Source organism: Rhinoraja longicauda, chromosome 4 (genome assembly GCF_053455715.1).
Source record: "Rhinoraja longicauda isolate Sanriku21f chromosome 4, sRhiLon1.1, whole genome shotgun sequence".
Taxonomy (NCBI): domain Eukaryota; kingdom Metazoa; phylum Chordata; class Chondrichthyes; order Rajiformes; family Arhynchobatidae; genus Rhinoraja; species Rhinoraja longicauda.
In genome coordinates this window covers 58,874,010-58,898,737 of record NC_135956.1, presented here as the reverse complement: position 1 = coordinate 58,898,737, position 24,728 = coordinate 58,874,010, and the positions used below count along the sequence as shown (strand labels likewise).

The 24,728-nt window shown below is 42.7% G+C and overlaps 1 protein-coding gene across 1 annotated transcript in view; it reads left to right on the top strand.

Moving 5' to 3' along the window:
* Positions 1 to 15,134, top strand: part of rttn (rotatin) — a 175,102-nt gene extending 159,968 nt beyond the window's left edge. The window contains exons 46-49 of the mRNA XM_078398650.1: positions 1,703 to 1,970; positions 9,885 to 9,988; positions 10,953 to 11,022; positions 14,986 to 15,134. Coding sequence (XP_078254776.1) covers positions 1,703 to 1,970; positions 9,885 to 9,988; positions 10,953 to 11,022; positions 14,986 to 15,059 — 516 coding nt within the window. The 3' untranslated portion in view covers positions 15,060 to 15,134. The remainder of the gene's footprint in view (positions 1 to 1,702; positions 1,971 to 9,884; positions 9,989 to 10,952; positions 11,023 to 14,985) is intronic.
* Positions 15,135 to 24,728: the final 9,594 nt, after the last annotated feature.

Below are 24,728 nucleotides of genomic sequence, written 5' to 3'. Positions count from 1 at the left end.
GTGGGACCTTGTCAAAGGCTTTCTGAAAGTTGAGGTACACCACATCCACCGGCTCTCCCCTGTCAATTTTCCTAGTTATATCCTCAAAGAATTCCAGTAGATTAGTCAAGCATGATTTCCCCGTCGTAAATCCATGCTGACTCGGAACGATCCTGTTACTGCTATCCAAATGCTCCGCAATTTCGTCTTTTATAATTGACTCCAGCATCTTCCCTACCACTGATGTCAGACTAACTGGTCTATCATTTCCCGTTTTCTCTCTCCCTCCTTTCTTAAAAAGTGGGATAACATTAGCTACCCTCCAATCCCCACACAAAGTAGTGGCCTGCATCAAGGTGTAGTACTTAGATGAGACCAACCTTTCATTTGTTTGCACCCCTGGATTCCATGGACTTGGAAATGGTAATGTAGGCCATATTTATGTATCACTGAAGTTAGCAATCTGCTTCTGCACACCTGGCCTAGACTACTTGCAGGTCACACATTTAGATCGATTTCACATTGAATGCCAGTCAGCATATCTGAGAGTTTCCATGCACTGGCGCACCATGCACATGAACTAACCAGAAAAAAATTGCCATCTTTCATTAAAAATACAGTCAGAGCACGATTGAATAATAGATTTTTTTGTACGACTCTGTCAGATAGCGCACATCGTTCTTGTGCTCTGATGAAGATCTTCCAGCCAGTGATTCAGGAAACTTTTATCTTGGACCCAGAAAGGGTGATCAAGAAAAACATAATTGCCATCATTCGCTGTACTTATTCAAATTTCACTTCTCCTTTCAGTTATCCTTTTTTTCAGGAACTGTTTTGTCATGTTTCTGATGCTAATTCGATTTTCAGATACATGGCAAATTCAAAACAAAATGTTTTCCATTTGTCAACAGCAGCTCTAACTTAGTTTGGCAAGACAGTAACCTTTTCTCTAAACTTTTGGTCTTGAACATTTTAAATAAAGAAATGCTGAACAAGGATAAGATTGGAAAACTTTCCGCGTGGCAATGTCATCCAAAGAGTAAACAAGATTAAACTGCAGCTTTTTTTGTGAATTTAGTCAGCGGGCCTAAATGCTGGTGGAAGCAAGAGGGAGGCACTTAAAATGGGAATGTGAATCTTCTACTGACATGTATTTAGCATCATTCCTGGCAGAGTGTGGCCAAGAGATCAGGATGTTTTGATGTTAATTACTAGTTACTCAGTGGGAGTGAAAGGACAAAAGCATTCAATCTTCTCCAGCTACATTCTTGTCTTGCATTGTATTTCAAAATGACTGACAGATTTGGCATCTATTATAAAATTATAAAATATTATTTTAAAAGAATATCAATTCCCATGTCTTACTCGATGCTTACTGAGCGAGGCAGAGCAGCTATCAGCTGAGCTCCTTGGCTTTCTAACCAAAATGTCCAATTATTAGCGGAAACAAATATTTCCCTTAATGTGTTGATGTGAAAAATTGTGCTTTGCACTGAAAAGTATCCAATCAGCATAAAATGTACATACATTGCATCTTTTAAATTGAATGGTTTGAGTTGTAATTTGCATTTTAATTTGAAAATGATCACTTAGCAAGCTAAAATGTAAAACTAACTTCAGGCAGCTATTGAAGCCGGTAATATTTTGAATGTTGATATCAACAGTGTATCTCATCGTCAAGGTGATGACATTAGCTCATGTGTTCATCTGATCTTTATTACAGAGTAATTTCTTGCAGAACTTCCTTTCTCTGCCATTACCGAAGGCAGCAGGAAAACAAGTAAGCAATTTGGCTATGCTTTGGCTGAAGCTGTTACTGAATTTGTCTTTTGGTGATGAGGGACAGCAGATGATTCTTAAGATGAATGGTAGTTTGGAGCTATTGGCAACAATGTCCCAGCAAAAGTGCAAGAGCAATCAACCCACAGCACTGCTTGTCCTTCACAATGTTTGCTTCCATCCAGCTAACAAGCCAAAGATTCTAGCTAATGGTAAGTTATTTTTGGTGAATATTTGGGTAATAACATAATTGCTTAGAACTCTGTTATAAATTATTTCATGCCCTTTTAAAACATATTTAATGATTAACATAATATAATTTTGACCATTAGAGTCAAAAGAATAGTTCTGACAGTATTGGTCACGCTTTGGGCATTATATTTAAATGTACACTCTAAAATTGCATCTTATTTTGTGTAGAGACTTCTAACATTAGCACATAACAATGGGCACATTTCTCTTGCTGAACAAAGATTAAAGCCTGACATGAACCATTCGGACACTTTTTCTCCAATGAATTTAGTGACCCTGAAATGCCATGTAGGCTTTGTAGTCACTGTGTTTTAGACTCCAGACAAAACTACGAGGCTGTAGGAAACTAGTTTAGAATGCCCAATTGCAAATTTGGTTAAATAATTAATTATGCAGAGCATTAATTATGAAGTCTCTCAAAAAGACATTTTATAAACACAGTTATTCTCCAATTACTGTGAGGAATTAGAAGATTTCAGGCCAACAGAAAGAGCCGTGCAAAGAGACTGTTTAGATCAGTGGTTCCCAACCTGTGGGTCGCGACCCCAAACGGGGTCGCGACACCAATGCCATGGGGTCGTTAAATGATTTTGAGCTGATATGAATATTATATAAAACACGGTGAAATGCATATTAAGATAGTTATATAAATTCATACTATGAAACTAAATGTAACAGTTCCCTAAGTCACTCAACACAACGTGTTGTCACTCAAGCCAGTATTGAACATGTTTGGTTTCTGTTTTGTCTTGGTCGCGCCACCGCTGTCGCTCCTCCCACTTACCTAGTGTTGTACGCGCGCTTGCAGTGACACGTAGTTAGTTTTGTTCGAGTGATTCTTAACCCTTTAAAAATGAGTGTAAGAAAGAGAAAGTACAGTGATGATTTCTTGAAATGGGGATTCACTGACATAGTTAATGCAGGTGTGGAAAGACCACAGTGTGTAGTATGTTTGGAAGTTCTTGCTCATGAGTCTATGAAACCAGCTAAACTTCAAAGACATCTCGAAACTAAGCACCCTGATTTGAAAGATAAAAGTATTGACTTTTTTAAAGCAAAAGTTGTTGGTGTCAAAAGCCGCCGGCTTGATAGCAGTGGATTATTTCAAAACAAAAATGTAGCCGCCATGGAAGCTTCATACACGGTTGCATTAAGAATAGCACGTGCTAAAAAGCCACACACAATAGCTGAGAATCTTATTTTTCCATGCACCAAAGATATTGTACGTCTCATGATCGGTCCTGAAACGGTAAATAAATTATCGCTTCTATCCGTGTCAAACAATACGGTAAAACGAAGGATAACAGATATGTCCGAGGATATTTTATGCCAAATTATTCAAGAATTAAAAGAAACTCCAACTGGGCTGTTCAGCATACAGCTTGATGAAACTACTGATGTGACAAACTTTGCACAACTTCTTGTGTATGTTCGTTATTATAAAAATGAAAAAATTAAAGAAGAATTCTTGTGTTGTAAGCCTCTGCAAACTTCAACTACTGCTGCTGATATTTTTGATTTAATTGATGATTTCTTTAATGAACATTCAATTGAATGGAAGAAATTATGCGGAGTTTGTACTGACGGGGCACCTGCAATGCTCGGCTGTAAGTCTGGCTTCCAATCGTTGGTTAAAAAAGTGACTCCAGAAGTAATTGGGACTCACTGCATGATTCATCGACAAGTATTAGCTACCAAGACGTTACCTGAACCATTGAAAGAAGTGCTTAACCGAGTGATTAAAGCAGTAAATGTCGTTAAATCAAGGCCACTTGCAACACGGCTCTTCAAAGTTTTATGTGAGGATTTGGGATCAACGCATGAAGCACTATTGTTTCACACAGAGGTAAGATGGCTCTCGAAAGGAAAGGCGTTGAAGAGATTTTTTGAATTAAGAGGAGAGCTTCAAATATTTCTCGATTCTCAAAATGCAAGCGAATATGAATCATTGTTGACGGATGAATTTACGTTGTGCAAATTGGCATACCTGGTCGACATTTTTGAGATATTTAATAGTGTTAATACAGGATTACAGGGTAAGGAAAGTACGATAATATCTTTGTCTGAAAACATATCGTCTTTCAAAATGAAATTGGAACTCTGGATCACCAAAATTAACCATAAGAAATTATACATGTTCCCAACACTTGTCCAATTTGTTGAAGAAGCGGCAAATGAAATTAACATCGATGACTTATATAGCTTGATACAAGAGCATTTGGAAATTCTTACTGTTCGATTAAGAAGTTATTTTCCTGATGAATGTTGCAAATCTTTCTCCCTTACAATCAACCCATTCAATGCCAATGTATCTAATATCCCTGAAGCAGCAGAAGAAGAGTTCATCGACTTAAAAAACAATTTTGAAGCTAAATCATGGTTTGGTGAATTGCAACTACAAGAATTTTGGGCAAAAAGTTTCCAAAAATTCCCAGTAATATCAGAAATCGCGATAAGGAATTTATTGCCCTTCCCAACAACTTACTTATGTGAAGCAGCATTCTCCCAACTTCTCATCCTTAAAAACAAATACCGAAATAAATTAAATCTGGAAGACGACTTGAGGTGTGCCATATCGACAACGGAGCCCAGGATAGAATTGCTAGCTAAAAAACTGCAATACCAGCCGTCTCATTAAAGTCAGTTCATAAACATATTTTACATAACGGTGGAAATTTGTGTGTTCGAACAATTTTGAATTGATTTGCAATTAATTAATGTTTGTAGGAGCTTTGGAATTTTTTATGAATAAATAATCTATAATTCAATAATCGCAATATATGGCAGTTTGTTGTACAAAAACCGAATGTATATATAAGATATTTTAAGGGTTGGGGTCGCTTCATGATTGCTTGTTCTAAAATGGGTCGCTATATTTGAAAGGTTGGGAACCACTGGTTTAGATGGACCTTCCAAAAAGTCAGTGAGAGTACAAAGACATACAGGTATGTAGGTTAATTGGCTGGGTAAATGTAAAAATTGTCCCTAGTGGGTGTAGGATAGTGTTAATGTACGGGGATCGCTGGGCGGCACGGACTTGGTGGGCCGAAAAGGCCTGTTTCCGGCTGTATATATATGATATGATGATATGATAGTATGATGGTTGTTTTCTGTGTGCTTTGATTTTATTTTGCATTCCTCTGATTTTATTGCTTTTCACCTTTGAATTCTCCAGGAAAGCATTCAAAGACTATGTTGCCAGAATAATTTTGTTGCTTTGAAACGAGTGATTAGTAATTAAACTGAAAATCTTCATTTTCATTTCTTGTGCGAGGCTTGCAGCTTTAAACTGTATGGTGTCATTTTCTGAGATTGTGCTACAGTTTCTTGAGATGTATGTCTACTGATATAACAGAGTGCAAAAAAAAATCTAACATAGATCAGGGCACAAGTAAGTTTATCTAACCAAGTCAAACCTATTACAGACCCTGAAGCTCACTCCTACACTTCCTTCCCCATTTATTGCAAGCCACTTCAGACACGGCACTTTAGCATTAAACCTAGTCATGATTGTGCAGTAAGAATTTTACTGATTATATTTTTCTAATAGCTTTACATTTGTCATTCATATATTGAATTTGAACAGTGAACCATGTGATCACTTTCCTGGACATTACAACGAATTAATGATGTGAGATGGAAATTCAAGAAAGACCCAAGATTTGATTAGGATGTTTCAAGTGTTGATGTGCAATTTAGACTATTAGACACTGAATTCTGAAAATGATTCACTTAAAGTATTTCAAGCCATCACAATGTGATAAAATACTACCTAAATTCCATTATCGGTGCCGCGTCCAGTTTCCTGAATCATGTGCCCATTTATCTCAAGTCCCTTGAGAACTCCTTTAGAAGCTTGTTTTTAAAGCCAAGTACAGCAGATTGTCAAAACAACTAAGTGCACAATGCCTCTTTAGCCAAATAACGCTTTTAACTGCAAGTGTTATTTGTTAATGATTGGCACCAGCATGCTTTACTTTTTGTTTCAGAGCACTTACTGTAAAATAATTGTTTGGTACTAAATCTACATAAAGTGCATATTTTGTTTTCTTACTGGTTTCCAGACAAGAGACCATAAATAAGCGAGTTCGGTATCTCGATCGTGCATGCGCAGGTCATAGGTCACATGAGCTAAACATTCTCGCCGGCTGATAACCGCGGGGAAGAAACGGCTCTTGAATCTGGTGTTAAGTTATTGCAAGCTTTTATAACTTGTGGACAAAAGACGATGAGGAAGGAGTGTGATTGTTGCCCTTGTTTTCCAGGCGTCGCGGCAGGGAAGAGTTTTAGCCTGGCCTGTCCGCCGTCCTGGGCAATGGGGAACACACAGTTGCGGGCTGTGCGGTTGCACTTTCACCCAGCTGCCGGGCCACCTGCATAGGCATACGGTTGTTCAGATGCAAGGTGTGCAGAAAGGGCTGCAGGCACACCTCGAATTTGGTGAGGCACCGACACAGGCACACCGGCGACCGGGCCTTCCAATGCAAGGCATGCAGCCACGACGCTGCTGTAACACTGGCGCTTGCACACCGGCGAGCAAGAATTCCGCTGCAGGCTCTGCGGCGAGTTCTTCCTCGTGCGGTCGCAGTTGGCGCAACACCGTCGCATCCACCGGCGGCCGGGTGTTTGCAACCCACTCGGGGCTGTCGCAGCACATGTGAGCTGCCTGGAGCGGACGGCTCCCGTTCCACTCCGTCGCCTGCGGGAAGAATTGCCGCGGTGCCGGCTACGTGGCTCCTGCACAGCGGTGAGATCTCGTTCGCCTGCGAGGTCTCACAGTTGAGCTTTCGGCAGCCCGTTGCAGCTGGGAGCCCACCGCCAGAGCAGCCACGGGCGGGAGCGGCCACTCGGCTGTGAGGTTTGCGGCGGCACAGCTGTAGAGTTGCTGCCTTACAGCGAATGCAGTGCCGGAGACTCAGGTTCGATCCTGACTACCGGCGCCGTCTGTAGGGAGTTTGTACGATCTCCCCGTGACCTGCGTGGGTTTTCTCCGAGATTTTCGATTTCCTCCCGCACTCCAAAGACGTACAGGTTTGTAGGTTAATTGGCTGAGTAAATGTAAAAATTGTCCCTAGTGTGTGTAGGACAGTGTTAGTGTGCGGGGATCGCTGGGCGGCGCGGACTCGGTGGGCCGAAGGGCCTGTTTCCACGCTGTATCTCTTAAAAAAAAAAATTTTTTAAAGCATTCTGCAACCCGTCTTACCTGTGGACGCACCAGCCAAGTGGCCCTTCAGTTGCGAAGCGTGTGGCAAGGATTACTGCAGCTCCACGTAACTGCTGATCCATCAGCGCTTCCACAGCGGCGAGTGGCCCTTCAGGTGCGAGAACTGCAACAAGAGCTTCCTCAGCTCTTCCCCCTTGATCTTCCTCCTCCCTCTGATCTGCCACAGCACTAGCCGACCGACACGCGCTTTCGGTGCGAGTGGCGCGTAACTGGAGTATAATGTGCACACAATACTCCAGATGTGGCCTCACCAAGGCCCTGTACAACTGCAGTAGGACCTCCTTGCCTTCTCCTCCGTGTGAGTCCCCCCTGTGGGTCTCCAGCTAGGAGGAGTAGATGAAACGGCGTTGGCAGAAGTCACGCCGAAAGCACCTGTCGTGGCAGATCAGTGGAAGGAGGAAGATCAAGAGCTGAGGAAGCTCTTGTTGCAGGTCTCGCACCTGAAGGGCCACTCGCCGCTGTGGATCAGCAGTTGCGAGGCACTGCAGTAATTCCTGCCGCACGCTTGGCACATGAAGGGCCGCTTGGCCGGTGTGTCCGCAGGTAAGACGGGTTGCAGAATGCTTTGCCACAAACCGAACGGCCGCTCCCGCCGACGGAGGGCTCTCAGCTGCAACCGGCTGCCGAAAGCTCGGCCGTGAGACCTCACAGGTGATCGGGGTCTCGCCGCTATGCAAGAGCCAGGAAATCCTTCCCGCAGGCATCGGAGCGGAACGGGAGCCGCCCGCCCCGGGCCGTGCACATGTGCCGCGACAGCCCCGAGCGGGTTGCGAATAGCTGGCCGCCGGTGGATGCGACGGCGTTGCGCCAACTGCAGCCGCACAGGGAAGAACTCGCAGCAGAGCCTGCAGCGGAATTCTTGCTCGCCGGTGTGCAAGCACCAGTGTTGCAGCAACGCCGAGGCTGCATGCCTTGCATTGGAAGGGCCGGTCGCCGTTGTGCCTGTGTCGGTGCCTCACCAAATTCGAGGAGTGCCCGAAGCCCTTTCCACACACCTCGCATCTGAACAACAGCTCGACCGCCATCTCTCTGGCTCTTCACACTGTCCTGACTCACCTGGAGAGACAGGGCACGTACATGAGGATGCTATTGATAGACTATAGCTCTGCCTTCAGCACGGTCATTCCCACCAAGCTCACCACCAAACTCCATCAGCTAGGCCTCAGCTCATCGTTATGCGACTGGATCCTGAATTTCCTGACGGAGCGACCACAGGCAGTGAGACTGGGCCCGCACCTGTCCTCCGCTATCACCCTGTGTACCAGCACACCACAGGGTTGTGTATTGAGCCCCATGCTCTACTCCCTCTTCGCACACGACTGTGTTCCTGCATTCGCCACCAACACCATTGTCAAGTTTGCAGACGACACAACGGTGATAAGGCTGATCATCAACGGTGATCAAACACACCTCAGAGCGGAGGTGCAGAACCTGGCGGACTGGTGCTCAGATAACAACCTGTCCCTAAACACCTCTAAGACCAAGGAGCCGATCATCAACTTCAGAAGGTCACATAATGGGGAATACGCCCCGATCTTTATCAACGGGGACAGTGTGGAGAGAGTGTCCAGCTTCAGGTTTCTGGGCACACACATTTCGGAGGACCTCACATGCTCCACTAACACCGCTGTGCTGGTCAAGAAGGCACAGCAACGACTGTTTTTCCTGAGAACACTGAAAAAGACTGGTCTGCCCCAACAGCTGCTGACGACCTTCTACCGCTGCACCACAGAGAGCATCCTAACGCATGGCATCTCTGTGGGGTATCTCAGCTGCCCGGAGGCGGAGAGGAGAGCTCTTCAGCGGGTAGTCTACAGAGCTCAGAAGATTATCGGGACACAGCTTCCAGCCTTGGAGGGCATCTACAATACACGATGCCTCAGGAAAGCCACCAGCATTCATAAAGACTCCTCACAGCCTTGCAATAGTCTGTTCAAACTTCTACCATCCGGCAGACGTTACAAGGCCTTCTACGCCCGCACCTCTAGACTTAGGAACAGCTTCATCCCCAGAGCTGTGGCTGCTCTGAACCGGTCCTGCTGAGTGCCCCCCTATGAACTGTCTCCTTCGGATGGTCACGTCGCACATCGACCCGGCACAGACCTATTTGTACCTTATACTGCTTTAACTGTTTCTAATTTTGTTTCTCTGGGTTGTCTAAATTTCTGTTAATTAGCTAATTAATTTATTGCATCGAATGGAAGTCGCATTCCCAATCTCGTTGAACTCCTGTACAATGACAATAAAGATATATTGTATTGTATGCACAAGTGGCCTGGCAGCTGAGTGAAAGTCCAACCGCACAGCCCGCAACCGTGTGGCTTTTTCCCCCTTGCCCACGACGGCGGACAGGCCAGGCTAAAACTCCAGCGGACTCCCTCTTCCCCGCCGCGATGCCTGGAAAACAAGGGCAACAATCACACTCCTTCCTCATCATCTTTTTTTCCTATTTGGGCACAAGATATAAAAGCTTGCAATCACTTATTACCAGATTTAAGAGCCGTTTCTTCCCCACTGTTATCAGCCAGCGAGAATGTTTAGCTCTTATGACCTACGACCTGCGCATGTGCGGTCAAGATACCGAACTCGCTTATTGAGGAGATAGTTACATGGAAAATAACCACAATGCCCTTTGCCCTTCTGTTGCCAGATAAAACTGTGTCAATATTTGCTGCTTGTCTAGAAAATGAGAATCCTGTGGTTCAGACTGTAGGAGCCTCTGCTCTCTGGGCTTTGCTTCACAACTATCAGAAGGTGAGTGTTCCCTTGAATATCTGCATTGTGATTTCAATCTTGAGTTCCGTCATGCTGGAAAAAAGACACACAGTGCTGGAGTAACACTGCGGGTCAGGCAGCATCTCTGGAGAACATAGATAGGTGATGTTTTGGGTTAGGACTCTTCTTCAGCCTGATTGACCCCACATTGTCCTGCAAGAAAAATACTAGACCCCCCAGTCAAATCTCGGAGTTTATATCAATTCACTCGCACAACTGCCAAAGCCTTGACCTGACCTCCAGTGCCCCAGTGCCTAAACACCACTCCCCCAACTACATCCCAATTGTATTTCCAACATATTTGCAAACATGTTTTTTCTTTGTACACTCTGCAGTGAGCAAAGGGAAATAAAAGACCTTATACATCACTGCTGGTCAAGACTTTTAATGGAAAAGGTCACTGATGCACAGCCCGGCAACGTAGAGCTCACTTCTTAGAAGGCATTTAGACAGACAAATGAAGAGGCAGGGAATGGAGAGATATAGACCGTGTGCAAGCAGATTGGAGTAGCATCAGTCAGTGCACACATAGTGGGCTGAAGGGCCAGTTTTGTTGCTGTGCTATGTTCTTACCCAGCACATAACATTTATAGCCCAAAATGTGAATAATTCATACTCTTTTAAAACATGATAATGCCATAATTGGGAGTGTCGGAGCCTCAGGCATCTTAATTATCAAAAAAAGACTCAAATATCCTGAAATATTTAGGGATATTTTTGCATGAAATATTTTCTTGAACTGTCAGAATTAGATTAAATAACTGGATATTATTTTTAGAAGTATTCAGAACAAGTTACATTCTTATTCTCCTTTAATAAATTAGAATTGTTGATGTTGCCTTTATTCAGCATGGCTGCCTTAATTTGTGGTTCTCTTAGCAAAACTACCATAATTATCATATTCATTTACACAATATCAAATTGAAGTAAATGTTGCTTCCAGGCGAAAGTGACACTGAAAAATCCATCAATCAAGAGGAGAGTGGATGAAGCTTGCTTTTCAGTTAAAAAGTGTAAGTATTAAAATAATAGTGAATCTGCTTTTTAGAATTCCAACAGATGATTTTTTTCAAATCTCTAAAAATGATTAATGTTGTGCATTTATTTTTTGAAATGTATAATTTAGAATTTGCAACTAATTGTCAATACCATACAAAATATTGAAGCAAGAAGACTTCTCAATTTGTGGGGCACCATACAAACAACAATCACAAAATCAGCACTTTTTTATAGTATTCCCATCAACAAATGGAACATAAGAAGGCAGACTAGATGCCCATAAAAAAAAGAGATTAACTTAATGCATCAGTTTTAAACAGCCTGAACCTATCCAATCACCATGCAAGTGATTTTCTTTCTTAGATTTGGGGTGCATAAATTGCATCAGTTATAAATGAAAATATATCCTGAGATTTCAGAAGGCATCTTTTGTAATATTCAGGCAAAATTAATAAACTGCTTGGTTCCAAGTAGAGTTGATGTCAGTTTATTATAGAGTTCTTGTTAATAAGAGCAATTCGAATTTCACTGTACCTTAATTGGTACATGTGACAATAAACTGACCGTGAAACCTTGAAGTGTATCTCAGAGTACATATGCTCCAACCACACAGCATACCATAGACAATAGGTGCAGGAGGAGGAGGCCATTCAGCCCTTCGAGCCAGCACCACCATTCAATGTGATCATTCTCAATCAGTACCCCGTTCCTGCCTTCTCCCCATACCCCCTGACTCCGCTATCCTTAAGAGCTTAAGTACCAGACATTCAGTACCAGAGACATTAAGTGCCAGAGACATTCAGCCCTGAAATCTCCTTCTCTCAGGGCCAACCTGAAACCTATAACATGGAAACTTAGACCATGTAGTTAGGAGATCCTACTGCCCAGTTTAGATTGCTTCCATCTGACCATCACATCTTTAATTCTCCAACTTCTTAAATTACAACAGTCATTGTATGAAATTTGGCAGCCTTCTATCATGTAGACACCTAGCTCAGCCACAACATCACAGCTGACAGGGAGCACTTATTCATCCTGGCAATTTTCAATAATTTGATCACTGTCATCTCCAGATCTTAGTTATCATTCCAAATAATTAGCTGAAATAAAATTCTCATTATAGTTCAGAAATATAACTATCTGAGAGTAGTTTGATATAATTAAATCCATTTGCCCACAAGTGAATTGCTCCAGCAAACAATGAAAAGCAGAAGAGTTGGACTGTTTTTTAGAGTGGCAGGTTAGTAGACCTGTTGCCCATTCCCCAAGGCATAAAAAATATGTCTTGCATTCGGACCATTTAAATGGAACCTCGGAAAATGGAAGGTCATGGGAGAATTTCAAGTGCAATGAGAGTTAACGAAAGAAGAACCATTCTCCCTTTTCTTCCCACGGTCCCGAACTGTTGTTCAGAATTTTCATGGGGCAGCAAAGATTGTGAAATGGTCACGTCATATATCCAAACAGAAATGCTGAGGTAATTTTGCAGTCACTTGTGAAAAAAGCTGCTTTCATAAATGCCTTTCCCTAATCTTTGGATCTGCAAACGAATCTGCTAGTCTGGGGTAAAAAGTCAGATCTTTAATTTGCTAAATAGCCAGTAGCAGCCCCTAATTCTTTTTGTCAGCCCGTTTGTAAAATGATGAGCAGCATTCAGAAAACACTACCTGCAAGTTGACTGTTAGGCTTTGGTACCAGAAAGTTGGTGGGGAGACAGGGTGGGTGATGATATGTAAAGCAGAACAGACAAACAGAAATGTATGTTCTAACTTTTGATTGACAAAATAGAGGATGTTTTTATCCAAATCAACTGACCAACAAAGCAAAAAAAACAAATGAATTGCAACTGAAAGTTTCTCTCATCTTAGTAACTAAATTTAATTTGTAAAACAGCAAATAGTTCATTACAAAAGGAAGTGATATTATTTTAATGTATTTATTTAATTATTAATTATTTATTAATCATTAATTACTTATTAATTAATTATTATGTATTAATTATTTAATTATAATTCCATTAATGGTGAGGCTCTCACCAGGACCTCTTCTATGTCCCGCAGCTCCGCTCTTGCTCCCCCTCCTCCCATTCGTAACAAGGACAGAATCCCCCTCGTTCTCACCTTCCACCCAATCAGCCAGCGTATCCAACAAATCATCCTCCAACATTTCCGTCATCTCCAACGGGACCCCACTACTGGCCACATCTTCCCATCCCCTCCCCTTTCTGCGTTCTGCAGAGACCGTTCCCTTCGTAACTCCCTGGTCCACTCATCCCTTCCTACCCGAACCACCCCATCCCCGAGCACATTCCCCTGCAACCACAGGAGATGCAACACCTGTCCCTTTACCTCTCCCCTCAACTCCATCCAAGGACCCAAACAGTCTTTCCAGGTGAGACAGAGGTTCACCTGCACCTCCTCCAACCTCATCTATTGTATCCCCTGCTCTAGATGTCAACTTCTTTACATCGGCGAAACCAAACGCAGACTTGGCGATCGTTTCACTCAACACCTTCGCTCAGTCCACCTTAACCAACCTGATCTCCCGGTGGCTGAGCACTTCAACTCCCCCTCCTACTGCCAGTCTGACCTTTCTGTCATGGGCCACCTCCAGTGCCATAGTGAGGCCCACCGGAAATTGGAGGAACAGCACCTCATATTTCACTTGGGCAGCTTGCAGCCCAGCGGTATGAACATTGACTTCCCCAACTTTAGATAGTTCCTCTGTCCCTCTCTTCCCCTCCCCCTTCCCAGTTCTCCCTCTATCTTCCTGTCTCCACCTATATCCTTCCTTTGTCCCGCCCCCCTGACATCAGTCTGAAGAAGGGTCTCGACCCAAAACGTCACCCATTCCTTCTCTCCTGAGATGCTGCCTGACCTGCTGAGTTACTCCAGTATTTTGTGAATAAATACCTTTGATTTGTACCAGCATCTGCAGTTATTTTCCTACCTTATTTTAATGTAGGTTCAGTTTACTGTTGTGCTTCCAACACTGATAACCTGGTTAAAATATGTTTTGATCTTTACAATGTGAAATTATTTACATTATACTAAATAAATCCCATGTTATAAATTATATTTCTCTGCATTTTAAATAAAGAAATTGTTATTAACTTATTCTTGTTTGGTAGAAATCTGAACCTGAAACCAAGTCACTAATAAAATCTAGCTTTTTTTACTTCCAAGTTATCAGTATCTGGTTACTTTAAAATGGGTTTTAGGTGATTGTGCCTCCAGCTGGGATTTGGATTGTCATTCTGGCCCTCAGCATGAAAATGTTGAGCATCGCTGACATGTCTATGAGCTGCATCGTGCCACCTGTGTGTAGCAATGATGATGATAATAGAATCTGAAAGTGAGAGCCCCTCTCCTAGACTTTCTATTCCATCAGATGACGGACAAATTGTGCAGCCTTCTTCCATCTGAACAGACTGAAATCAGATCATTTCTCTTTTCCCGGGATAAAAACAAATAGGCCGCCTTTGCACAGATCAATATAACCTTACATTCATCGTGAGATTCAAAGCCTCGGGGTAGCCTTCAGGTCTTTCTCCAGCAAACCAAGGTGATAAACTAACAATCAAACAGATTATTTGTAGTTTATTCTCATGCTGCACTTCATCACTGGTATATAGCCTATGAATTGTAGCTGAATCCAGAATGCCAGTATTCAGCGTAACTGCAAATTTCAAGTGCCCACCTTCAAGAAAAAGATTTTATAACCTTTGGAATGTTAATTATGACCATCTCCCTATTCAGCACAGTTGTACAGTACGATTCTCAACTTGGGGAATGGGTGTATGTTTTTAAAGTAATTCGTGTTACTATTAAAATATATAGTTTTTGTCTGTTTGAGATATGCAATGCAATCTTACTGTGGGATCAGAGATAATTAATTAATGGAGCAAATGTATAATTTGCCAATATTGCATATTTGTACAATAGTCCATTGTAATACAAATGCAAATTAATTTCCAGGTCCCCCTGAAGGTCTGGTAAACAGCTATCTTGTGAAGTGCCTGGAAAATCTTGCAGTCCTGCTGAACAGTTAATAGCTTGCCTAGCTTTGTGAACTTTTTTATTGTGAATTGGAGTGCAATCTTGCTGTAAATCATGTGTACGTTTCATCGAGATTCTAATTTATTTTTAGTAATAAAATATTCATGAGTTTAAATCGACTTGTGTTATTTTGACTTTTGTAGTGGATTATGATGTGTCATTGAAATGGACGGGTATCAATGATGCAATACTGAGCCAGGCACAAAAGTCCCATCAGTTGAGTTCAGCCTAAGGTACAGTAGAGATGACAGAATTTGCTTCTGTTGTGGGTTGAAAATCAAGCGATTTTGTTGTTCCTCGTTGCTGGGACTGCCGCCTGTTATGAAGAATACGCTGTGACATTTGAACAGGAAACTGATTAAGCTCTGTTGCAAGGGTAGCCACAAAATGTTGGAGTAACTAAAAGACCTGTCCCACTTACGCGATTTTAAGGCGACTGCCAGCGACTAGGCTGTCGCCGACAGTTCGCCGGGGTGTCACGGGCATGATCGTGAGGAGTCTTCAAAGAATCGTAGTGGATCTCAGCGTCGCTGAGAAATCAACCGGTATGAAATTTCTCAGCGACAGTTGGTTTGTCGCCAGGTATCGTTGCTTATTGCGGGCGCTGTCGCATGCTGTTCCCGGGTTTGCTAGGTTCTCTTAGATGCATTTAGAAGCACATAATATTAAATTAAGTAAAGTCATTTGAAGATACCATAAATACCATAATTTATTTACCGTCAGGAGATTTGACAGGTAGATTGGAGGCGACAGTTTGACGGTCAGGTAAGCGTGGGAATTTTTGCGATGTTTATGGCCATCAGCGATTACATTTCAAGTAGGCTCCCAACCCAGATATGCAACCCAGAAACCAGATATGCATCTCCCGTACATTTTCAAAGAATGCCCACACTCCGCACAAAAATCCATTGAACCACTTTTAAAATTAAATTTCTTAATACTGCTATTAGTATACTGGAAGTCAATCCAGTTTATACCTTGTTACCGTGAAGCTTGGTTTTCAAGTAACCTGGGCAAGATGTTATATTTCAAAACTCTCAAGTACTTACGGACTTGTCAGTGATTTCAACGAAAATTAGGACGCCGAAGAAGCATTGACAGCGTGGGAATTTCGCGATGTTTCCGAAGACGGTGTAATCGCGACCTGACTCGGCATTGTCGTGGTCATTGTCATCGGGTAAAAGAAAATCTCGTCAATCTGCTATGACTTTGAGAGTCGCCGGCAGCCGCCTAAAAAATCGCCTAAGTGGGACAGGCCCTTAAGCAAGTCTGGCAGCACCTGTGGAGAAAATGGATAGGTGACATTTCGGGTCGGGACCCATCCTCACACTGATTGTAGTTGGGAAGAGGGGGGAGTGGGAACTGGAAACGAGAAACTAAAAACAGGACAAATCTGGGCTCGCGGCAGATGATCTCAGGCAAGGTTGATTGTTGGATGGAGACAGTGTGAGCCCAAGAGGGACACATAGTTGGGACCTGTGGAACTGGTTAACAATTTTTTAGGGGGGAAGAGGGAGGGGAGGAGAAGGGAGGTGTTTGTAGATATTACCTAAAATTGGATAATTCAACATTCATACCACTGAATAAGCCACCCAAGTGAAATATGAGATGCTATTCCTCCAATCTGCGTGCAGCCTTACTGTGGCAATGGAGGAGGCCCCGGACAGAAAGGCCAGTATGGGAATGGGAAGGGGCGTTAAAGTGGTTAGCCAGCAGGAGATCCAGTAGGCCTTGGCGGACTGAGCATAAGTGTGCAGCGAAATGTTCACCTAGTCTACGCTTTGTCTCACCAATGTACAGAAGCACTCTTTGTCTCACCAATGTACAGGAGTATTTTGGTATAAACCAACATCTGCAGTTCCTTTTTATTACATTATTAAGCTCTGCTACAAGGCTGCATAAGTGGGAATTCCCATAGATACTTGGTGACTCTTGTTACAAGTATAGAATACGATCGTTGAAATTGAATCATGGACACAGCGATGTTACACAGCATTGAAACAGTCCTTTTAGCCCACACTCTCCACAACAACTCTGCACATCATTCCAGTTAGATTATTCTCCAGCGATCAAATTTTACTCTCTCACATTCCCATTATTTCTCTCTGGAGTCGACCACTCACCTGCATACTCTGGGCAAATTATATTGGCCAATTAACCCACCGACCTTTGGGTTATGGGATCAAACCAGAAAATGCAGAGGAAACCCAAGCAATCATACGGAAAATGTGCAAACTCCACACAGATAGCACTAAAGGTAAGGAGTTATCCCGGGTTACTGAAGTTGTCAGCTGGCACGTCTACCAGCTTCACCACTGCGCCACTTCATGTTCCCATATTTGAAGATACCTAACCTCTGGCAGTGGAGACGAGAGGACTGCTGAGATTATTGTAGTAAATTATAGTTATAGACTGCATCCTCTTTGAGTTATAACCTCTCAACGGTCTTTAATCCTAGAATTCTGCTGGAAATGACATGGTATTTCTGCCATTTTGCTGCCATTATTATATGTGCTGAAGTAGTTTTATTACAATCCATAATTTCTCAAATTCCGGTGTCATAGTGGCACGGCTGGTTGAGCTGCTGCCTCACAGCATCAGAGACCTGGATTCAATCCTGACCTCGGGTACTGTCTGTGTGGAGTTTGCACATTCTCCCTGTCATCAGTCTGAAGAAGGGTCTCGACCCGAAACGTCACCTATTCCTTCTCTCCAGAGATGCTGCCTGTCCCGCTGAGTTACTCCAGCATTTTGTGTCTACCTTCGATTTAAACCAGCATCTGCAGTTCTTTCTTATACTCCCTGTGATCGAGTGGGTTTCCTCCGAATGCTCTGGTTTCCTCCCACATCATTAAGATGGGCGAGTTGTAGGTTAATAGGACTCTAAAAAATTGTTTGTAGTGTACGGTGTGGATTAGAAACTGAGATAAAGAGAACTAGTGTGAACGGATGATCAATGGTTGGTGTGGATTCGGTGGGCCAAAGGGCTTGTTTCTGAGCTACAACTCTAAACAACTAAAGGATGAATAAAACTCACTACATAACCAGTAAAACCCGGTAATAAAGCTATAAGCTGCGGGCCAACATAGAAGCATTTTAATTTTACATTACATGCTATTAAAAATATGAAATATATTCTGAAGAAAACAGATGTAAACATGAATGGCAAACTCACTCCTGCACATTTGTTGTGTCATAAAGGTTTTGCACCATTGAAATTATTTTATGAGCAGTACTTTACAGCATAAAAACAGGTCATTATTAACAGCAAGGGAGTCGTGAAAAATCTTGATAAAATATATGTTCAGCCATTTTTGAGTGCCACACTTTAGGAAAAATGTAAGATTTAAGGAGAGGGTACAGAGAAAATAATACCCAAATGATTCCTGGGATGAGAAATTAAGTTAGATGGATAGACAGGAGAGGCAGTACTGTTTCTCTTGGAACAAAAGTGTCTGTGTGCTGACTGGATAAAGGTAATTAAAATCATGCAGGGTACAGATGGAATAGACAGAGGGAAACTATTTCTACTGACAAAGATTTAAGGACAGCAGCATATAGGATGAAAGTGAGCTCCATTAAAAAATGCTAGAAGTCTAAAATAAAAACAGAAAATATTGAACGTGTTAGGGCATGTCACTGGGAAGAGTTTCCTTTGTTGAATGAAATTGATGGGCAAAGGAACTAAAAATGACATAAAAGAAAAAACAACATAATGAATGGTTAGGTCTGGAATTCACAGTGAAGGGTAATAGTGAAAACAAATTTAGCTTTTGTATTCAGAAATATATATAAATATATATCTATATTTATATATATCTGAAATATATATATATATATATATGAAATATATCTGAAATGAAAGAATTTGCCGAATCAGGGAGTGATGATACACATATGGGGCCATCTACAGTATTCATCAATAGAGCCATTATCGAATAGATAGGGCAGCAATGATGGCATAGTGGTAGAGTTACTGCCTTACAGCGCCAGAAACCCGGGTTTTATCCTGAGTACGGAGGCTGTCTGAACGGAGTTTGGACGTTCTCCCCTTGACGTGTGTGGGTATTTCTCCGAGATCTTTGATTTCCTCCCACGTTTCAAAGGAGTACAGGTTAGTAAGTTAATTGACTTGGTATAAATGTACAATTGTCCCTATTGCATGTAGGGTAGTGTTAATGTGCGTGGATCGCGGACTGGTCGATGCGGACGTGGTGGGCTGAAGGGCCTGTTTCCGCGCTGTATCTCTAAACTGAAGTAAACTAAAGATGTGCCAAATAGTCCAAGTCTGTACTGTAATCATTCTGTGATTCTGATTCAGGCCAATTTGTTTATGTTTAGTCTCCAAACGCATGATCTCCCACTTCTCATATAAATCCACCAACATATCCTATTACTTTCTCTCTCAACGTGCATCAAGTTTTCCTTTAAGGGAATAAAAAGAACCCCCTAAAGCCATTTGTCTTTTTGGAGATGAGTTCAGCATTTTAGCTACACTTTGGCCAGAGGAATCTTTCCTGAAATTACTTTTGGGTTTATTACTGACATTATATTTATGACCTCTGGTCCTAGTCTTCCACAAAACTGCAAACATCTTCCCAACATCTAATGGATCAATCTTTTTTTCTGGACAAAGAACCCAGCCAATTCAATGCAACCTGCTGGGTATAACCTCTAAGATAACGTTAGCAATCTCCATATATAAGGTGCAGGTAGCAATTTCCAGGTAATATGGTGATATACTGAAATCACTAGATGCAATGATGAAAATAGCATGATGGCAACAGCAGACAGTTTAATCAATAGAATCTCTCTCTTGCCAATAATGCTTTCTTTGTTAGTGTTTTCCTTTGAGGCACAAAGAAACTTGATCATCTTTTATTGGTTTGAGGATGCCATGTGCCAGGTATGCAGACTTTGGGAGTAAGTAATTGAACTAGCCGTGCAATACAGAATGATTTCAAAAGTTAGACTCCAACAATTTCTAAAGACATTCAGACACTGTCAGATCAAAATCAATAACCATTTGAAATTATTCCAATAAATGTTCATGCCCGTGATCCTAGGATTTTAAAGTAAGAAGATAAATTCTAGCCTTGTGGCTCCAGGTCCCACATTGGACCATGACTTGGGGCCCAAGCAATCATTTACATGAAACATATCAAAGAATGGGTGGCATTTATCTCTTTGCTGAAATTATTAGTCTTGTTCGAAAATACCAGTTACACTATTGAGTCAAAACAAAACCTTCAATTTCATACTCTCAAGAAAGTGAGGAAAGGCAACCAGTGACAGAATTGCTTTTTTCAGAAGGGATAATTGTTTGGCTTTTGAAACAAGGGAAAATGCTGAAAAGCACACCTAGTCAGTTTACATCTATGGAAAGAGCAGATAAGTTAATAGACAATAGACAATAGGTGCAGGAGTAGGCCATTCAGCCCTTCGAGCCAGCACCGCCATTCAATGCGATCATGGCTGATCACTCTCAATCAGTACCCCGTTCCTGCCTTCTCCCCATACCCCCTCACTCCGCTATCCTTAAGAGCTCTATCCAGCTCTCTCTTGAAAGCATCCAACGAACTGGCCTCCACTGCCTTCTGAGGCAGAGAATTCCACACCTTCACCACTCTCTGACTGAAAAAGTTCTTCCTCATCTCCGTTCTAATGAAATGTCCAGCTCTTCTGAATTGGTTTCAAACGAATAGACTGAATTTTATTTATGGCTTGTTTTTTTCTATTCTTCCCTATCGTCTTCTACTTTCATTACTATGAAAATCTTCCTAGACGACACACTTAGCTTGTTGATTCCCCACCAGTACCTACATTCTGACAGGACTCGCATTCAGGCAATTTACAAAGGAAAACCTTGACACACTGATAGCTGAAATGGACTGTATACAGCAAATATTTGGGCATTATCTTAGGTCTGGCTGGCATAAGAGATTCCTGACCCCAGTCATTTGAATAGGGTTCTGACCCTGTGATAAAAGATAACGAACTTGATGTTATTTAAAATCTTATGATTATTTGCTTGCTTTTAACATGGCTTCCAAGAACATTTATCTTGCTTCTTAAAATGCCTGATACCCACTTGACGTGAGCAGCCTTTGCCATCTCGCCACAGAAAATCAGCTCTGTTTTTGTTCCATGTCAAACGTGGGAGGGTTGATGACCAGTCCGTGTAGTTCAAGCAATGGAAAATTGTCTTTGAACGTATGCACAGGAGATGTCAGTTACCCTGGAATTGCTCGAAGATGCAGTGTGCAGGATATATTTATAGTTATTTTCTTTTTCATTGCAATTTTTTGACAATAGTCTCGAATCTTAATTGTGTCGTGCAAGCCCATAGCAGTTCCTGGGACTTTAAAGCAAGAAGATAAATTTTAGTCTTGTACCTCCAGGTCCTACAATGGACCATGACTCGGGGCCCGGGGTTATGGGGAGAAGGCAAGAGAATGGAGTTAAGAGGGAAAGATAGATCAGCCATGATTGAATGGCGGAGTAGACTTGATGGTACGAATGGCCGAATTCTGATCCTATCACTTATGAACATAAACTTCCCATAATAACTCAACAATCCTATCAGCTCTTCAGTTCCCCTTGCCTGTTTCCGTGCTGAATCTCTAATAACTAAAAAAAAACTCTCTCTGTAAAAGAATGAATAGTGTCTTATCGTCAGCTATTAAGCCATCGTTCCCAGGGCCACTCTTTGGCTAAGTGTTCCCTGGTACCTCATCATAACTGCAGTACCTACCTTAAGACCTACAACTAACCCCAATAGAATGAGCCCTATGATTCTTCCTCCCATCTCTCTTGTTGGCCTCTGAGTAGATACATCTAGCCTAAGTGAACACTTTTATCTCCAATTTTGATATATCCAGTTTCACATTTTGTCCAAATGTCCTTGCTCTGGTGAAACCCTTTTAATTCCTTTTTGTTCTTCCACTTTTTATTCAATTGTTTTTGGAATGGTTCCTTTTTTGCACTTGCTCACAGATTTATTCAACTGCTCTCAGCACATTCTCTAATCTTCAGTCTGAAGAAGGGTCCCGACCCGAAACATCACCCATCCTTTTTCTCCAGAGATTCAGCTCGACCCGCTGAGTTACTCCAGCATTTTGTCTCTATCTTCTAATTTTCAGAGTATCTTCTTCAGACAGAGTGGGGAGAGGGAAACTGAGAAGAGGGAAACTAGAGGTATGAAAAGGTACAGAACCTTGGGTACATGATAATTGGTGTGGATTTATTGTGTTGACGTGCCTGTTTCTGTGCTGTATATCTTTGAGTCAAAGAAGGTTGTCGGAGAGTGAGGAGAGCCGCCGGAGAGTGAGGAGAGCCGCCGGAGAGTAAGGAGAGTCGTCGGAGAGTGAGGAGAGCCGCCGGAGAGTAAGGAGGGTCGTCGGAGAGTGAGGCGGGTTGTCAGAGATGGCAGAGCACAAACGTGCAGAGGCTCAGCACTACTCGAGTCAGCGCTCCTTAATTAGTATTCTTTTATTTAATTTATTATTGAGTGCCACGTATGCATACGTTAACATATACAACCGACACTAACTACTAAACATCGGGTTCGATGCACATTGGCTCTGTTTTTAACAACGCGGATTTTGGACACAACATTCCGCCAGAGTTCATCAGACCGCCGGGGTCTCCTTGGATGACTGTCCCACCCGGAAAGCGACTAAGGCGATGCAGAGAGAGGAAACAAAAGCGAGGCTGCCGAGCTGGGACACATGCTAGGCTAGGAAAAGACCCACGCAAACCTCCACTGCCAAGTCTTTTCATCACGAATGCAAGATCACTTGCCAACAAAATGGAAGAACTGGAACTTATCACATCTACGCAGAAAAACTTACAGGACTGCTGCGTTATGATCATTATGGAAACATTGCTCAACCCGACGATCCCGGAGGAGGTTATCAGGTTAGCAGGCCGTGCAGCTCATTGCTACGACAGGAACAGAGACTCCAGTAAAAGCAGGGGAGGAGGATTTTGTGTATACACAAACAACAACTGGTGCATAAATGTAAAGGTCATTGATAACCATTGCTCTCTGGACTTGGAAAATTTATCAATAAAATGTTGCCCTTTCTATATGCCACGAGAATTCACGGTTGCCATAATCACAGCTGTATACATACAACCAGATGCTCATACCACAACAGCTTTGGGCTATCTGCTAACTGCCATTAGCAAACAACAGAGTGCCCATCCTGACAGAGTTTTTATAATATCAGGTGATTTAAACCAAGCAAAACTAAAGACTGTCCTCCCGAAATTTTATCCACATGTGCAGTGCCCCACAAAAGGAAAAACACACTCGACCATGTTTATAGTAACATTAAACAAGGGTACAAAGCATCACCTCTCCCCTATCTAGGCCAGTCGGACCACATATCCTTGTTTTTAACTCTAGCATACAGAACACTTATCAACGGTCAAACCAGCTGCTAGAGGCATACAAGTGTGGCCTGAGGGAGCTTCTGAGCAACTACAGGACTGCACTGACTGGAACATATTTGATGATGAGGACATTGACACCTACACTTCCGCTGTATTGTTTTACATAAAAAGTTATGTATGCAATGTCACTATCCGTGTCTTTCCCAATAACAAACCATGGATGACCAAGGACGTCCAACTCCTGCTAAAAGCCCACAACATGGCTTTCCGGTCCGGCAGTACAGAGCCGTATAGTGCGGCCAAGTCCTGCCTGAAGAGGGGCATCAGAGACGCCAAAGCAGCCTACAAGTGGAGGATTGAGAGCCACTTTGACAACTCAGACCCCCATTGTGCATGGCAAGGTATACGGCACATCACCAATTACCATAACAGCATCAACCCATCCACCAGCAGCAGTGCCTCACTGGTAGAGCAGCTCAACCACTTCTTTGGCCGTCATGAGGTGGAGAGTACAGAGACTGTCGTGCCCACTGCTCCAGCCCCAGCTTCCAACAGCCAGACACTCATCATACAGACTGCTGATGTTACACGCACACACGGTAATGTCAACATAAGGAAAGCAGCTGGTCCGGACAGAGTTCCAGGACGGGTTCTCAGAGACTGCGTTGCTGAGTTAGCTGACCTGTTCACAAACATCTTCAATCTATCCCTGGTACAGTGCATTATCTCCACATGCTTAGAAACATCCACAATAGTGCCAGTTCAAAGCAGACAGCCATAAACTGCCTCAACGACTACAGTTCACCCTAACACCAATAATCATGAAGTGCCTGGAGAGACTGGTCCTTAAGCACATCAAGGCTGCTCTCCCACCCACCCCACACCAATATGCACACAGAGCCAACAGATCACGCCATTGCCACTGCCCTCCATACTGTATTGCTCCACCTAGAACAACAGAGAGCATATGCACGGCTGCTGTTGTTGACTACAGCTCTGCATTTAATACAACCATACCCAGCAGACTGGTCTCCAAGCTGTCCGACCTAGGTTTCAAACACAACATCTGCCTTTGGATAAAGGACTTCCTAACAGACCGGCCACAGCCAGTCAGGATGAGCCCCCACCACTCTCCCACTCTGTCACTCAGCACAGGGGCTCCACAAGGCTGTGTGTTGAGCCCCTCCTCTACTCTCTCTATACTGTATACCAACCCACAACACAAACACAATCATTAAATATGCAGCGGACACGACAGTGGC